The sequence below is a fragment of the Phaseolus vulgaris genome, chromosome 11, assembly GCF_051622355.1.
Source record: "Phaseolus vulgaris cultivar YP4 chromosome 11, ASM5162235v1, whole genome shotgun sequence".
Classification (NCBI taxonomy): Eukaryota; Viridiplantae; Streptophyta; class Magnoliopsida; order Fabales; family Fabaceae; genus Phaseolus; species Phaseolus vulgaris.
The window spans coordinates 9,087,137-9,105,519 of NC_143508.1; the positions used below are offsets into that span (position 1 = coordinate 9,087,137).

Consider the following 18,383-nt stretch of genomic DNA (forward strand, 5'->3'; position numbering starts at 1 on the left):
TCTCACTCTCATGTTTTCGTAGGAAAGCATAAACATATGATTACAATTTCTGTACAGTAGCCCATTACGCATTGTCAGTATTGTAGAAAACAATCACTTTTAAAAAAAATTTATCACTTAAGAAAACAGACAAATTAATTATTTTTCTAAAATAATGTGAACCAAAAAGCTCAATTTTTTATCATTTATTTGGAATTGACTCCACTGAAGTGTGCAATGCAACCCACTTTAGAGGGTAAGATAAATCTTAATCATTGTTGAGAAAATCAAAGATAAATCTTAATCATTACATCAAATTAGATAATGGATAACTTAAACTAGTGACAATTAATTCAATTGATAGCATAGAATGCTTTTAGTCAAAAGAAAAAAATGAAATCTCCCATCCACTAGTACATGAGACTTCAAATGCAGCAGACACAAGGACGGCCAAGTCTAGTGATAAAACTCTTGGTTTAAATAGGAGCCGTGTAGGGTTTAACAGGTATTCTCACCTTTTATAGCTTTACTAAAGAAAACTATCAGAAAACAACTGTCCTACAAACTTAAAAATTCCCATTTGTACAATACTATTGCAACATGGAATTTTTTGCATGCCAAAATGAATAGAGTTCAACATCAACTGGCTTCCAGATACTTTATTACAGAATATAATTTACCCTAATAGAATTTTTTAATAGAAAACTCTCTAAAATTTTTCTATGTTATTGTGGATTAGCTTTTCTTCTTCTGACAGTCTTCCTCGCACTTACAGTAACCTTGCTTTCACCTTCATTTTTCTGCACTTTCTCATTGTTAACAGCAACTTTTGAAGAGTTGACCTTGTTTTCACCTCCATCTTTCTGCACTTGTCCATTGTTAACAGCAACTTTAGAAGAACTGATTTTACTCTTTAAGCGCAATATCTCACCCTTGGCAGAAGCCAAATCCTCCTCCAATTTCTTCCCTTTTCTCTCTAAATTCTCTCTATCATTGCCAAGTTTCATGATGAGGTTATGAGCATCTTCAATGTTGTCCTTGGCCTCTTTGCTTGCATTTCTTTGGTCTGTTAGGGACTTAATAAGCATCTCTTTCTCTTTTTCAAGGCTAGAAACAAGGGAGTTAGTTTTCTGTAGTTCACCAGAAAGGATCATCGCATTTCGGTTCATTTCATCAAGTGATTCGATAGCCTCCTTCAGGTCCATCTCAAGAGATTTTCGGGACTCCTTGTCTTCTGAGATTTGCTTCTCTAAAGCTTGTATGTCTTTGTTCAAAGAATTAACTAACTGTTTTTCTTCCTTCAAATCCTCTGCTGTGGTCTCAGCCTTTTTGTATATGTCAATTAATTCTTTCTGTAGGCTATCACGCTTTTCAAGAGCAATTGTCAATTCATGGGACTTACCTTGTAGCTCTGCTTCTGCTTTCTTCAAATGTTCCTTTGCAGTTGTAAGCTCACTTGCTAGCATTTCTGCCTCATGTTTTGCATTATCAAGACTTCTCTGTAGTGATCCTTTAACTTCAGTGAGCTCAGATGAAAGCTTAGACACCTCAACCTCAAGCTCATTGCGCAGTTTGTTCGACTCATTTATAAGGTTTTCCAATTCAGCAGACTCATTTCTTGATTTTTCAAGATTTCCCTGGGTGACTTGAAGTTCATGCTTTAAATGATTAATTTTACCAGATTGATTCTCAAGGGCCTCCTTCAAAAAATCTCTTTCTCGTGATAAATCAGCATTGATGATCAGGTTTTTGTTTGATTCACGCAGGGCAAGATCAAATTGATGCTTTAGCTGGCGAAGCTCCTCTTCTTTTTCAGTTAAAACCCTAGAGTCCAAAGCAGCCTTCCTTTCAGTAGTGAGCTTTAGGTCATTGTATTCCTTCTCCATGACATCATATTTACTCCTAAAGTCATCCTTCTCAAGAGTTAAGGAACTCACTCTTGAATTTAGTTCCATCACCAAGGAATCTTTAGCTTCTAGTTCCTCTTGGCTTTTATGTAGTTCATCTTTCAACCCTTGAATCTGCAACTGTACATTGGATAAGTCATCCTTGATTTTCTCATAGGTAGAATTCAAACTCTTCAATTCCAACTCCTTTACTTCTAAGGACGAATTGAGACTCTTAACAACATCTTCTTTGTCCTTGAGGTCCACACTGAGCGCACTGATTCTTTGCTGTAAAACTTCAATGGAATCTATCTTTTCTTTCAGATTGCTTTCGAGATCTTTCTTATCTGAATCAGTCTTTGAAAGCTCAGTCTCAAGTCTGTCAATTTGAAGTTTCAGGTCCTCAATCAAACTTCTCTCATGTTTAAGCTCCTGCCGCAAGGTGTTGATAGTACTGTTCGCAGAATTTAGTTGTTCTATCAATGCTTGCTTCTCTTCCTTTGCCTTTTCAAGTAGGTTGGCTTGTTTCTCCTGCTCATTCAGTAACTTCAGCTCATAGTCCTTCTTTAAGGAAACAATCAGTTCTTCCTTTTCCTTCAGTTTCCTGCTCATCTGTGCACATTGACCAGTAAAAATACTGCTTAAACTTTAATGCATAAATAAACCAAAACTATTTTTAGAAAAAAAAAACATTTAAATCAAATTAAATGGAAAGTGACCAGACATTTTTGTTCCCTTAGTAGCAGAAGAAGAATATTTCCTCATTTTCCTTTTTCACTGTATGACTTTGTTAGGAAGAGAGACATTCCTCAAAGGCTAACACACATCTAAGAAACATAAGAGTGCAAATAACCTTACTGTTTCTATTGTTGCATCAGCAGTGGACTTTTCTTTCTGAGAAAGTGAATAGAGAGCACCCAGCACACCGGAAGAAAATATCCCAATTCCATTCAGGAGAGACAGAAAGGAAGTTGATGATTTGTCCTCTTCAGGTACTGTCTGTCGATAGAAGCTACAAGGTTTAGATCAACTAAAAACATTCAAGGCACAAACAAATACGGTAGGTAAGAATAAATTTACTATTCAATATTGGTATCTGATCTTAACCCCTCACAAACCTCGGCTTCCTGGTTATCCTCTTGTGTCTTCACCTCATTTGCTTCTGCTGCAAGGAGAATGAACAATTACCCCCAAATTACTACAAAAAAGAAGACTAACGCTGATCCACATCCCAAACTTAAGACAGGGTCATGGAAAATAAAACCCAGCACAACACCTGAGGTCCTAAAAACACAATTTTCTCTAGAGGAGTAGATGGCAGACCTCATGAGACATCAATATACAACTAATAGAGCAAGGGTCAAACAGTGCATGCATGTACATAAGGGGGTCCAAAAAGGGGGAAATGGAGACCTTTTTGACATATGTATGAATCTCTAGTAGTACATTGTAAGGGTTGTAATGTAAAATAATCAACCATTCCTTTTAAAATCAGTCTGATAATATCGAACATGTCACAAGCAAAAAAGCAGCAAATCAATAAGAATTTACTCAAGGAAGTTTCTAAGTATCCATTTTATTTTACATCCTAGAGAAAAAGAATTGAAAATTCAAGAGTTTATACATAGTATCCTAGAACCAAAAATAGGGAACATGCATTTTCACAACTTGAAACTTGAAAACGAGTTCTAATTTTCTTTCTGAATTTAGGTAGAAAAGAAGAGAACATCCACAACACATCCTCCTCATTTCTTTCTCTTCTGTCACTCTTCTGACCAATTATATCACTGTTCTATTAAAACTCCGGGAGTTCCAAATCCATATCTCTTCAATTTCGAAAACATCGCATTGCATTCAACCAAAAAAGCGTTCAAGACTTGAATCTTAGCTCCTAACTAGAATGCAAGTGAACTCTGAAGGGCGAATCTTCCTAAATAACTGCTACACACGTTTAGCATTGCGCTGTTTTAAATTCTCTACTAATCGAATACATTACAAGTAAACCCATATCAGAAAATTTTCCGGTTATGCAATAAACCAATCCAAGAACTCATTTTTCGGGATACTACTTGCTAATTCAGCGGCCCAAACGCAATTACGTTGTTATGAATTAGAAATGTAAATTGAAGAAACTTACTTGGAGTTGGGGGTGGTGGTTCGAGAGCGGGGGCCCTCTTCAAACGGCGAAATGGAAAAAGGGCTATGCTCGTTAAAATAATGGTTCTTTTGCTGCAGATTGGGTCTTGCTGGCCCATGCACGAAGATGTGGGAGGTCGCAACTTGGTCTTCGTTCTGTAGCCAGATGAAGCTGAAGCTGAAGATGAAGAGGATGAAACAGATGAAGATGGGAATTTGCAGAGGGGTGAGTGGAGCAAGCAGAAGGTGGTACTCGCCATCTTGCAGTGGTGAGTTACTTGCTTGGTTGCTGAGTGCTAAAGTGCGCCCCACATAGAAAAGAGTAGAATAGTGTGCTTAGCATGTGAATATCATCGGATGGTGATGCCAAATCTTGCACTTTTGTTGAGGATAATATATGGTTGGGAAAGAATCACCATGGAAATCCAATGCACCTTAAAATGCTTTATGTTGTTTTTCTTTTTCTCTCATTTTCATGGAATAGTTTTTCTTACTTTTTGTATAAACCCTACATTTTGAAATATACTTCTTTATTGAACTATAATGTTTAAACCCTAAATCGATATAAACATGAAAATATATAATTTTTAAAATATATGACACCGGTAGTAACATGAAATATATATTTTTAAAATATATTACAATGTGATACAAATCTATATATTATATAGTTATGAATTATATAAATTGATAATAAAGATTTATATACCTGTTTTAGATTTTTTTTTAATAAAAAAATATTTTTTTTATTATCGATTCAAAATAATTTGTTTCTTATTTTTGTAATCGTAATAAAAATTTATACAATAAGTTTGAATTTTAAAAAAATTAATATATTTTTTTAAAAATTGTGTTAAAATCATGCTAGAATTGTCAGAAATTCAATAAATATTTTTTAAATTGAATACTTCATCGAATCCTACAAATATCGTATGAGTGTCAGTGTCCATTATGGGACACACTATTTAAGAGAAGTGTCCGAGCCAAATCTTATATTGCAATGTATTTTTAACATAAAATTATAAAATTTGATTTGTGTTTTTTTATACTTGGGTTAATTTAAATTTTTCATTTTTCCAAGAATTAAATTGTCATTGGATTGCCCTTTCAACGTCAAAATTATCATTCACCCTAATTTTTTTGTAATATATACTTAGTGTAATTTCACACCCATAGTTAAATTAAAATGAACTTGCGTAAGTTAATATATATTATTTAATGATTTTGGTGTTTTTTAATATAAAAATGGGATAAGTTTATTATTTTGGTATTTTCCATATTTGGTCATTTTCTTTGGAGACGAAATTTAAATGATCGACAAATTCTTTTTTCTTATTTTTTACTCATTTAAACTATAAAAATATTTTTTTTCTTACCCCAAATAAGCTAAGAATTTTGTGGTTGGTTTGTTATATTTTGTCTAACATTTTATTAAGTTACTTATTTTTATTTATTTATTTATTTATTTATTTTATTTTATTTTATTTTTTAAAAAATTTCATGTTAAACATCACTTAGTTATTTAATTTAATCAGTGATTTCTTTGTTATCTTAACTGCTCTCACTTGGTCTTTGTCTAACCACGAATGGTAGGATAACAATCCTTAAAATATGTCATTAAAAAAATTATATTATTTTATATAATAGTTGAAAATTATAATATTATCTTTCCTTTGGATGAAATTGGCTTGAGGAATTCATGGATTTATTAGGCAAATATTTTTTATATTTGTTTTTTAATACAAAAACATATTTTAAACTGAGTAACTTAAAATACGTTATCTTTTTTTAATTACATAATCTATAATATATTTTGGATTTTCCAATAATACATATTGAATTTTCAAATTATATAATATAATATATAATACATTTCTAGATTCATATTACCTACATTCTTAAATTTCTTAATTCATAATATATTTATAGAATATCAACATTTTAAATTATACTTGTGCATTTCCAAATATATTTGGAAGTTCTAAATAACATATAATACAAAATAATAATTTTTTAGATTATACGATCCAAAACATTTTTAATTGAAATATAATTTGTATTTTTTCTGTTAATCATGGTGTGTAAGAAGAAAGTACGTGATCGGTTAAATTGTTTTGGTAATCGATTTATAATTTTACTACATTGTGATGTGCCATTTCGGGAGACCTATAAAAAAAGTCTAGTATAGCCGTTTTCTAAAAATGGGTCTAAATTTTAGGTTTTTGGGTAGATAGGTGTTATCCTATTTAGGTGAGATGACTAAGTAAACTACACTTGAGGAAAATTATGGACGAATCTATAAGAACTCCATGAAATTAGGGATTGAACAACAAAAGGGGACTTTTTTTTTTTTAAGATTGTGTTTAGATTGAGAAGTGTTAAAGATATTTGTTTTTTTATAAAGTTGTTTTGTTTTATGTTATTAGTCAATAATCCTATTGTTAAGGAATGATCTGTTTCTTTGCCATTTTTACTATAGTCTGTTGCAACTACTATATAGGTGGCAAACTTTTTTTTCGTATTTCTAGTTGTCCTAAGGCTATTTAAAGCCAACCTATCATTCAATAAAATATATCATTTTCATTTTTTCTCTGTTTTATGTTAATACATTACCCCTTTACATTTTGTATCAGAGCTCTTTTATTGGGGCCTGATGAAAACCTTGAAAAGCATTTGTCCTTTCAAGTAGATGGGCAGCGTCTAAGGAATATTGGCATTTAATGGAAGCTTGGATCACTGAAGAGCAAAAGAAAGCAATTGAAGATCAGACACTCAAGGATTTAAAGGTAAAAAATTATCTTTTTCAAGCAATTGACAAATTTATCTTGGAGACTATATTGAAGAAAGATACGGCTAAGGAAATTTCGGACTAAATGAAACAACAGTATCCAGGGACAACAAAGGTGAAACGAGTACATCTGCAAGCACTCCGAAAGGAATTTCAAATTCTTCAAATGAAAGCAAGAGAATCAGTGAATGAATATTTTGCTCGATCACTCATCATAGCTAACAAGATGAGAATTCATGGTGAAGTTATGCAAGAAGTCACTATTATTGAGAAGATCTTGCCATCAATTACTCACAATTCAACTATGTTGTCTCCTCTATTGAGGATTCAAATGACGTTGATACGCTATGTATTGACCAACTTTATGACGCATCTGGAGGACACACAAGCGCAGAAGGAAGATGCATGGTTCCTTGACTTAGGGTGTAGCAGTCACATGTGTGGCAAAAAGGAACTGTTCTCTGATTTGTTCTCTGATTTAAATGAAAATTTCATAGAAGTTGGGAAACAATTCTACTATGGTTATGAAGGGGAAAGGCAATGTGAGATTTCAGTTAAATGGAATCTCCAATATCATTACCGATGCATTCTATGTACCAGAGCTAAAAAACAACTTATTGAGTATTGGGTAGTTGCAAGAGAAGGGATTAAAAATCATGTTCCAACATGGAAGATGTAAGGTCTATCATTCAGAGAAAGGCTTAATCATGAAAGCAAGAATGTCCTCAAACAGAATGTTCATTTTATCTTTTGAGCCTCAATCAAATGAGATAGCTTGTTTTAACATAATAACAAAAGATTCAACCCATTTATGGCATTGCAGATATGGACATTTGGGCTTTAAAGTCCTGAACACTCTTGAGCAACAAAAAATGGTGAAGGGCATGCCACCACTCAAGTCCCCCTCCAAAATTTGTAAAGATTGTCTAGCGAGAAAACAACAAAGAGATCCATTTCCAAAAGAGAGCACATGGAGAGCTTCCCAAAACATACAGTTGGTACATGCTGACATATGCGGCCCTATTACACCCAACTCCAACAGTAAAAAAAGGTACCTAATTACTTTCATTGATGATTATAGTCGTAAAACTTGGGTATATTTCTTAGTAGAAAAGTCAGATGCTTTTGATACTTTCAGAAGCTTTAAAAGCCGTGTAGAGAAAGAAATAGGTACATTCATAAAATATCTGCGTACTCACAGGGGTGGTGAATTTACATCACAATTGACAACTGCGTATACGCCATAACAAAATGGGGTACTAGAAAGGAAAAACAAAACTATCATGAACATGGTTCGCAACATGCTTTATGGGAAAAATATTCCAAGGACTTTTTGGCTTAAGGCAGTTAATTGTAGGGGTGACAAAGCTGGCCGACCCGCCCCGCATACAAAATGCGGGCTGGTTTTCATGACCCGCCCCACATGCAGGTTGACTCGCTTTTTTTTTAACTTAGATGAGGAGTGGATGCAGTAGTGCGCAACAGTTACAGGCGAAGCCACGCGGAGTCGCAAGCAGAGCGAGCGGTGGCGCTGCAAAGGAGAGTGCGTCGTGTGTTGTGTGCATTTTTTAGAACAATGTAACTACGTTGTTATTTGAGTGAAAACCTAATTTTCTTTCACTCAAAGTTGTCACTCCTCTACTGGACCATTGTTATCAAGTTAATTAATTTTTAATTCTTTTTTGGCGGGCCAACCAGCCCCGCCCCACTGTTGACCTGCGCGGGCCGCGGTTATGCGGAGCAGGCTAATGCGGGTCAGCGGGTTGAAAATGTTAGCTTGCCCCGCGTTTTTTACTGTGGGACGGGCCCCACTTTGCCACCCCTAGTTAATTGGGTTGTTCACATATTGAATTGATGCCCAACAGTTGCAGTTCAAAATAAAACTCTAGAAGAAGCTTGGAGTGGACTAAAGCCATCAGTTGAGTATTTTAGAAGTTTTGGGTGTCTGGCTCATGTTCACATACCTGACAGGAAAAAAACAAAGCTAGACAAAGTGCAGTAAAACAGAGAAAAAATGGAAAGGATCTATTTTATTGAATGAAAGGGATGGCTTTTAAATAGCCTTACAACAACTAGAAATATGAAAAAAGTGCAACCTATGCAGCAATTGCAATAGACTACAATAAAAGTGGCAAAGGAATAGGTCATCCCTTAACACTAGGATTATTGACTAACCACATAAAACAAAACAGCTTTATAAAAAACAAATATGTTTAACATCTTCTCTTAAACTGAATGTTTCTAGCAATCAGTTTACTTTTGGTGACGAACACACTTCTAGCAGGTTGCGCAGCTTCACAAAAATGTCAAGTTTTAAAGGCTTTGTCATCACATCTGTGATTTGTTCTTGAGTGTTGCAGTGAACCAGTTGTACATCAATATGTTTACTACATCAATGCATCACAGGATTCTTGGCGAGCTTAATTATTGAGTTGTTGCGCAATAAACAATTGTAGAATTGTTTTGTACATGTCCAAGCTTCTCTAAAATCCTTCTCAACCAAACTACTTGACAAGCATATGCAGTTGCAATAATAAATTTTGCTTTTGTGGTAGACAATGATACTATGAGTTGTTTTGTACCAGAACTCAATAAAAATAGATACCCTGAAGTACTCTTCCTATCATCCAAGTCTTCTGCATAGTTACTATTTATGTAGGCCACTAGTTCTTCATTTCCTCCCTTCTTGTAGAAGACTGCATGGTCAACTGTCCCTTTTAAGTATCTTAAAATCTTCTTAGTTGCTTGTAAATGTAACTTAGTGGGATGCTCCATGTACCTACTGATGAGACTAACGACAAACATAACATCTGGTCGTGTAGCAGTTATGTACACGAGACTTCCCATAATCTGCTTGTAGTAAGTGCTATCAATTTTCATGCCATTTTCATCCTTTTGAAGATTTTCTCCAAGAATGACTGGATTATATACCAGACTACTTTTCTCCATTATGAATTTCTCCAACACATTCATCGCATACCTTTTCTACTAATGAATATACCATCAGTTTTTTGCATCACTTCAACACCAAGAAAAATACTTCATCTTTCCCAAATCAGTCATATTAAACTCAACCATCATAGACTTTTTGTATTCAGCAAATATTGACTCATCATTGCCAATAAATATAAGATCATCAACATACAAACTTATAACTAGAAATGTATCGTTAGAACTTGTCTTGACAAACAGTGTGTTCATGAAGGAACCTTTCAAAGTCTTCTTTACAAAATATGACTCTATGCGACTGTACCAAGCCCGTGGAGCTTGTTTCAATCCATAAAGAGCTTTCATCAACTTATACACCCTATGCTCATTGCCCTTGATTTTATATCCACAAGGTTGTTCAATAAACATTTTTCATTGAGGAAACCATGTAAGAAAGCCGACTTCACATCCAATTGATAAATGGTCCATCCCTTTTAAGTTGCAAGTGCAAGCATTAGTTGAATTGTATCCGATCTTTCCACATGTGCAAAAACTTCATTGTAATTCACTCCGTGTTTTTTGAGCATACCTTTTTGCCACCAACCTTGCCTTGTGTCTATTTGTCCATTCTCATTAAGCTTTGATTTGTATACCCATTTCAATCCAATTTTCTTTCCTCCAACTGGTAAGTCTGTCAATTCCCATGTGTCATTCTTCTCTATTGATTCCATTTCCAAATTCATGGCATTTCTCCATTTTTCACTTTTCACAGCTTCTGCAAATGAAATTGGAGTAGAAGTTGCGAACATGGTCAGGTTGATCATGTCTTTTTCTTCAGAAAGTCATGCTCCACTTTCATAGTGCCTCATCCAAATCTGTTGTTGTCTAATTTTTTCTAGTTGAATCATGTGATCTCTCATCAGTTAACTCATCTGAAGTAGAGTTCACTGATTTTCCTTCTATTTCTTCATTGATGTTCGCTTCATCATTGACAACTTCATTTTGTTCATCTTCCCACTCTAGATTTTAATTATTTTCTCATGCATTTGATCCCAATCGCAGCTTCTATCTTCTTCAAATAGAACATCTCTACTCACGATGATCTTCTGTGAAACTGGATCATGCAACTTGTATGCCTTTGATTCGTCACTGATACCAAGCAGAACACAACTCATACTTTTGTTATCTAGCCTTGTTCTTTTGTTGTCAGGTATGTGAACATGAGCCAGACACCCAAAAGTTCTAAAATACCTAACTGATGGTTTTAGTCCACTCCAACCTTCTTCTCGAGTCTTATTTTTAACTACAATTGTTGGACATCGATTCAGTATGTGAATAGCCCAGTGAACTGCCTCAGACCAAAAAGTCCTTGGAATATTTTTCCCATAAAGCATGTTGCAAACCATGTTCATGATAGTTTTGTTTTTCCTCTCTGTTACCCCATTTTTGTTGTGGCGTATACACAACTGTCAATTGTCTACTTATACCATTCTCCTTACAAAAATCAGTAAATTCTTGTGATGTAAATTCACCAACCCTGTTAGTATGTATACATTTTATAAATGTACTTGTTTCTTTCTTTACACGACTTTTAAAGCTTCTGAAAGTATCAAAAGCATCTGACTTTTTTGCTAAGAAATATACCCAAGTTTTACGACTACAATCATCAATGAAAGTAATTAGGTACCTTTTTTTACTGTTGGAGATGGGTGTAATAGGGACGCATATTTCAGCATGTACCAACTGTAGGTTTTCAGAAGCTCTTCATGTGCTCTCTTTTGGAAATGGATCCCTTTGTTGTTTTCTCGCTAGACAATCTTTACAAATTTTGGAGGGCGACTTGAGTGGTGGCATGGCATTCACCATTTTTTGTTGCTCAAGATTCTTCAGGCCTTTAAAGCCCAAATTTCCATATTTGTAGTGTCATAACTGGGTTGAATCTTCTGTAATTGTGTTAAAACAAGTTGTCACATTTGATTGGGGCTCAACAGATAAAATGAACATTCTGTTTGAGGACATTCTTGCTTCCATGATTAAGCTTTTCTCTGAATGATAGACCTTACATCTTCCATGTTCGAATAGGATTGTTAATCCCTTACAATTGCCCAATACTCAATAAGTTGTTCTTTTGCTCAGGTACATCAAATACTTAAGTAATGATATGGGAGATTCCATTTAACTGAAATCTAATTATGTCTTTCCCCTTCACAACCATAGTAGAATTGTTTCCCAACTTCACTGTTTCTCTTTTTCATTTAAATTAGAGAACAGTTCCTTTTTGCCACACATGTGACTTTACACCCTGAGTCAAGGCACCATGAATCTTTCTTTTGCGTTTGTGTGTCCTCCAAATGCGTCATCAAAAGCATTTCTTCTTGTGATACTACAAAATTTGTTGTACTCTCCTTGCTTGGACATTCATATTGAAAAGTTCCAAGTTTATGGCAATGATAACACTCCACAGTGGATTTGTCAAAACTTGACATGCCTCTTCCTCTTCCTCTTCCACGAAATCCTCCACTGCCTTGTCCTCTTGCTCTATTTTCAGAAGTTGCCTTTAAGGCTTGTTCTTCAATCATAGGACTACTCATGTGTTGCTCTTGCACTAAGAGAGTAGTCGGTCAATAGATAGCGTATCAACGTCATTTGACTCTTCAATAAAGCAGACAACATAGTTAAATTATGGAGTCATTGATGGCAAGATCTTCTCAATAATAGTGACATCTTGCATGGCTTCACCATGAATCCTCATCTTATTAGCTATGGTGAGTGTTCGAGCAAAATATTTATTCATTGATTCTCCTGCTTTCATTTGAAGAATTTCAAATTCCTTTCGGAGTGCTTGCAGATGTGCTCGTTTCACCTTTTGTTGTTCCTTTATACATTTGATTCATTGAGTCCCAAATGTCCTTAGTCGTATTTTTCTTCAACATAGTCTCCAAGATAGATCTGTCAATTGCTTGAAAAAGATAATTTTTTACCTTTAAATCCTTGAGTTTCTGATCTTCAATTGCTTTCTTTTGCTCCTCAGTAAGATCAGTAGCCCGAGCTACTTTAGGGATTCCAACTTCCACTAAATGCCAATATTCCTTAGATTGTAGGAAATTCTCCTTGAGCATTGCACAATGGTAATAGTAACCATCGAACTTTGGAATTGTTGGTCGAACAAAACTATTTACTGCCATCTGCGTGAAAGGACAACTTCTTTTAGAGGTTCTAATCAAGCCCCAATAAAGGAGCTTTAATACCAAATGTAAAGGTGTATTGTATTAATGTAAAACAGAGAAAAAATGGAAAGGGTCTAATTTACTTAATGAATGGATTGGCTTTTAAATAACCTTAGAACAACTAGAAATACGAAAAAAGTGCAACCTATGCAACAGTTGCAACAGACTACAATAAAAGTGGCAAAGGAATAAGTCATCCCTTAACACTAGGATTATTGACTAACTACATTAAACAAAACAACTTTATAAAAAGTTAAATATACTGATGAGAGATCATCTGATTCAACTAGAAGAATTAGACAGCAACCGGTTTGGATGAGGGACTATGAAAGTGAAACAGGACTGTCTGAAGAACAAGACATGATCAACCTGACCATGTTCACAACTACTGATCCAATTTCATTTGCAGAAGCTGTGAATAGTGAAAAATGGAGAAATGCCATGAATTTGGAAATGGAATCAATAGAGAAGAATGACACATGGGAATTGACAGACTTACCAGCTGGAGGAAAGAAAATTGGATTGAAATGGGTATACAAAACAAAGCTTAATGAGAATGGACAAATAGACAAATACAAGGCAATGTTGGTGGAAAAAGGGTATGCTCAACAATATGAAACGGGTTACAATGAAGTCTTTGCACCTATGGCAAGATTGGATACAATTCGACTAATGCTTGCACTTGTAGCTCAAAAGGGATAGACCATTTATCAATTGGATAAGAAGTCGGCTTTCTTACATGGTGTCCTCAATGAAGAAGTTTTTGTTGAACAACCTTGAGGATATGAAATCAAGGGCAATGAGCATAATGTGTATTAGTTGAAGAAAGCTCTTTATGGATTGAAACAAGCTCCATGGGCTTGGTACAGTCGCATAGAGTCATATTTTTTTAAAGAAGGCTTTGAAAAGTGTCCTCATGAACACACTTTGTTTGTCAAGACAAGTTCTAACGGTAAATTTCTAATTATAACTTTGTATGTTGATGATCTTATATTTACTGGCAATGATGAGTCAATGTTTGCTGAATTCAAAAAGTTTATGATGGTTGAGTTTGATATGCTGATTTGGAAAAGATGAAGTATTTTCTTGGTGTTGAAGTGATGCAAAGAACTAATGGTATATTCATTAGTCAAAAAAGGTATACGATGAATGTGTTGTAGAAATTCGGAATGGAGATAAGTAATTCGGTATATAATCCAATCATTCCTAGAGAAAAGCTTCAAAAGGATGAATATGGCATGAAATTTTATAGCACTTACTACAAGCAGATGTGGGAAGTCTCATGTACTTAACTTCTACACAACCAGATGTTATGTTTGTCGTTAGTCTCATCAGTAGGTACATGGAGCATCCTACTAAGTTACATTTACAAGCAACTAAGAAGATTTTAAGATACTTAATAGGGACAGTTGACTATGGAGTGTTCTACAAGAAGGGAGGAAATGAAGAACTAGTGGCCTACACAGATAACGACTATGTTGAAGACTTGGATGATACGAAAAGTACTTTAGTGTATGTGTTTCTATTGAGTTCTGGTGCAATATCTTGGTTATCCAAAAAAAAACCCATAATATCATTGTCTACTACAAAAGCAGAATTTATAGTTGCAACTGCATGTGCTTGTCAAGCAATTTGGATGAGAAAGATTTTGGAGAAGCTTGGACATGTACAAAACAATTCTACAATTGTTTATTGCAACAACAACTCAACAATTAAGTTCGCTAAGAACCCTGTGATGCATGGACGAAGTAAACATATTGATGTATGGTTCCATTTTCTTCGTGAACTCACAAAAGAAGGAATTGTGCAACTAATTCACTGCAACACTCAAGCACAAATCTCTTGTAATGACAAAGCATTTAAAACTTGACGTTTTTGTGAAGCTGCGCAACCTGCTAGGAGTATGTTCATCACCATAAGTAAACTGATTGTTAGAAACATTCAGTTTAAAGGAGGATGTTAAGGATATTTGTTTTTTATAAAGTTGTTTTGTTTTATGTAGTTAGTTAATAATCCTAGTGTTAAGGGATGACATATTCCTTTGCCACTTTTATTGTAGTATGTTGCAACTGCTACATAGGTTGCACTTTTTTTGTATTTCTAGTTGCTATAAGGCTATTTAAAAGGCAACCCTTTCATTCAATAATATAGATCCTTCCCATTTTTTCCTCTGTTTTACCTTAATACAATACCCCTTTACAGGGAGAAGATTTGAGAGAGTGGATTTGAAGTGATTTGAGAGGAAAATATAAAGAAAGTGGGGTTGTCTGGATAAAGGTATGTTAAAGTGAATTTGTGAGAAAAACTGATTGAGATTGGTGAGTAATATGATGGTTGTGAGGAAATTTTTAATTTTTTTAAAAAAATGTATAAAATATAAGTTTACAAATTTATCCTTATCTTTAAAAATATTTGAATAATAAAATATGAGATACTTTTGTATAGATTTAAGTTAATTAAAATATTTGACGTAAAAAATATTTATTTTTATTGGAAAATTTTATTTTTATTATAAATACATTAAAAAAATATTTTCATCAAATCAAATTAAAATTAATTTTATATTATTATTAATATTATTATTTAATAAATTTATTTTAATTATTATTAAATATGTAATTTATATTTATATTTATGATTATTTTTTATAATTTATTACAACAATAATAATTACATTATAAATTACATAATTATTCAATAAAAATAAATATTTTTTATATCAAATATTTTAATTAACTTAAATCTATACAAACATATATCATATTTTATTATTCAAATATTTTTAAAGATAAGGGTAAATTTGTAAACTTATATTTTACACATTTAAAAAAAAAAAAAAATCTCCTCACAATCATCATATCATTCACAAATCTTAATAAAATTTCTTCACAAATCCATTATAACATACCTTAATCCAAATAACTCCACTTTCTTTACATTTTTCTCTCATATTACTTTAAATTCACTCCATCAAATCTTCTTCCCAATCCAAACACAACCTTAGAGAAAAAACAAACACAAAGGAAAGATACAATAAAGTTAAGGAAAATACTTTAATGCTTTTGTGACTACATCATCGTGTAAAGAAAATTTGTCTAAGCATTTTATCAAAGGTTTGGCCAGAACAATAATAAAAGAAGTATCCATATTCAGGACACCTATGAAATTGCTTTGACCCTTAAATGTTAGGCTATTTATAAGAATTAAAGATATTTAACCCTATAAAAATTTATTAGTAGTGAATAAAATATTGTATAATACGTATAATAGAGATTTATAACATCATATTGCTCCTTAAATAAGTTAATATTATAAATTTAAAAACTCTACACACTAATTCACGTCAAAATTAAAATTCTTAGAGTATGTTATCTGGTTTAAAATCTTTTTTTTAACATTGATTATATATATAAGGATACATAATTTGATTTGTTTGAAAAAATCATCCTAAACATGGTTATAAATTTTGACATCGACCCTTCAAATTCAAGAGTCATCTATCATCATATGAAATATAATATAAAAAAAGAGTAAAGGAATGAATCACAAAACACTATAGATCAAACCAAAACTTGTGTAAAGAGAAAGGAACACAATCAAAATAAAAAAAAAATGGTATTAAAACAATCATTTAATCTTTTGTTTGGCGTAAAAATAGTTAAACAATATTATATAATATTAAAGACTAAAATAATAATTTTCAATTTTATAATAGTAAAAGAAAGATAAAAAAAATATAACAACCAAAATTATAACTCACCTTCGAACATGTAGAAGCCAAGCTTAAAAGATGATTAAGTGTATATTTAAAAAATTTAGGGTGTACTTCGTAAAATTGCGTGTGCATTTAACAATAATCTGTACCATTAATTTTGTATGTAAACCTGATGCGGGCCATTGCTTGCCGCACCTCCGCGATTTCAGTATACATCTCCACGGGGTGGTGAAATAACCAATTCACCCTTAATGAAATATTTTAAATCTAAATTCTCTTATTCTCCACTTCATTATTTTCTTCTTCGTATGGGAATCGTGCACCCCCTATCCGTTCGTCCTCTTTGAATTGTTGTCATAAAATTATAATTCAAAATGCAATTTTAAATTCAATAATACAAATTTACTTTTTAATTTAAAATATATTATCTTATTAAAAAATATATTTGAAATTGTATAATTTAAATAAAAAGTATTCAATACTTAAAAGAATGAACGATATCCAAATAATTATATCGAAGTTAAGTCGTATAACTTCTCACTATGGTTAAAACTTTTTATTATATATATTGGTACACAAACTCTTTTTTCTATATTTTCATAGAAAGAGAGTTCATATATTTGAAATACAATTTTTAGTCTTTAAATTAAAATTTGAATTTATATTTATATATTTTAAAATTAAAAAAAATACATTTTAGATTCTCTAGAAGAATCTGAAATGAAAATCCAATAAAAAAAAAGTGAAGCACGACTCATCAACTACAACCAAACACACAACAACTTCCAGAAATATATACAAACACTCCCACAGTGACAAAATCCATACTTACCGTAATTAATTTAATTCCACAAAGATAAATTTTTAAATTATAAGAGTGTAGGAAGAAATGACATAGCTAAGAAGTATATTTTACATATAGGCTAAGCCAAAATTTCTTTAACGTTAATAAAAATAATAATAACAAAATTACAGAAAAATAAAAAGTCATACATCACAAATATAAAAATGACATAAAATAAAATATTTGATTTAAATAAAAAATTAAAGTTACTAAGATATAAATGGTGAGAATCCAATTTAATATGTTTCAATTTCTTTTCATAGTTGAGATAAACAAAATTATATGATTATCTTTACTCCATTTATTTTTAGCTTACATTAATCACCGTATTAAGGAAACGGAAATAATTTATAAAACGGACATTAATGAAGATGGAGAGGAAGAAAGCGATTCAAAAGCTTACAAACTTATAGCGAAGAGTACGAAAGAGATGAACTTCTTATGCCAGCGCAAACGAGAAGCTAACGAAAAAAAGATGAACAGTGCAAACGAGAGGCAATAACAGAAAAAAACTACGAAAGAGGTGAGGCGCGCTAAAAAAATTTAGGGTAAAAAGGATTTACAAATGCGGTTTTTAAGTTTAGCCGCATTTGTAAATCAGATTAATTTCAAAAATGTCACTGCGTTTTTTACGAATGCGTTTAAACGCAAAACCCATTAAATAAAGAACATTTTTTTCTTCATTTTGCACTAGTGATTTACTGTTTAAGGTTGGAAATAATAATGGAACAAGTTATACATGAATAAAAAAATATAAATATTAAAATGAAGTAACCAGTGAGATTTCATCTAATTATTTCTTAATTGGGGATTATCTTTTTTTCTCCATTCAATTAGTATAAAAGTTCTAAAACAATGAGTAAAGCATGCATTTGAGTAT

At 32.6% G+C, this 18,383-nt stretch overlaps 2 protein-coding genes across 3 annotated transcripts; both read right to left on the bottom strand.

The window, feature by feature from the left end:
• Nucleotides 1–436: 436 nt before the first annotated feature.
• On the bottom strand, nucleotides 437–4,382 carry MFP1 (MAR binding filament-like protein 1). Of its 2 annotated transcripts, none has more exons than XM_068623019.2 (4): nucleotides 4,003–4,382; nucleotides 2,984–3,027; nucleotides 2,724–2,864; nucleotides 437–2,477 (listed from the first exon to the last, which is right to left on the bottom strand). In XM_068623019.2, exons 1-4 carry the CDS (start codon nucleotides 4,259–4,261, stop codon nucleotides 705–707), a joined length of 2,217 nt encoding a protein of 738 aa, XP_068479120.2. In that variant the 5' UTR covers nucleotides 4,262–4,382; the 3' UTR covers nucleotides 437–704. The 2 variants fall into 2 exon arrangements, with proteins under 2 accessions (XP_068479120.2, XP_068479114.2); XM_068623013.2 differs by having other exon boundaries at nucleotides 2,984–3,030.
• Nucleotides 4,383–9,213: 4,831 nt separating this feature from the next.
• Nucleotides 9,214–9,762, bottom strand: LOC137833645 (secreted RxLR effector protein 161-like). The gene has a single exon (XM_068641944.2). The coding sequence runs from the start codon at nucleotides 9,760–9,762 to the stop codon at nucleotides 9,214–9,216; it is 549 nt and encodes a 182-aa protein (XP_068498045.2).
• Between the last annotated feature and the right edge of the window lie 8,621 nt (nucleotides 9,763–18,383).

Excerpts from the sequence above, each read along its gene's own strand:
- LOC137833645 (XM_068641944.2), bottom strand. The coding sequence starts at position 9,762 with ATGAATGTGTTGGAGAAATTCATAATGGAGAAAAGTAGTCTGGTATAT.
- MFP1 (XM_068623013.2), bottom strand. The coding sequence starts at position 4,261 with ATGGCGAGTACCACCTTCTGCTTGCTCCACTCACCCCTCTGCAAATTC. Across the intron at positions 3,031-4,002 it reads ACCACCACCCCCAACTCCAA|CAGAAGCAAATGAGGTGAAG; the intron begins GTAAGTTTCTTC and ends TTCTCCTTGCAG. Across the intron at positions 2,865-2,983 it reads AGGATAACCAGGAAGCCGAG|ACAGTACCTGAAGAGGACAA; the intron begins GTTTGTGAGGGG and ends TTCTATCGACAG.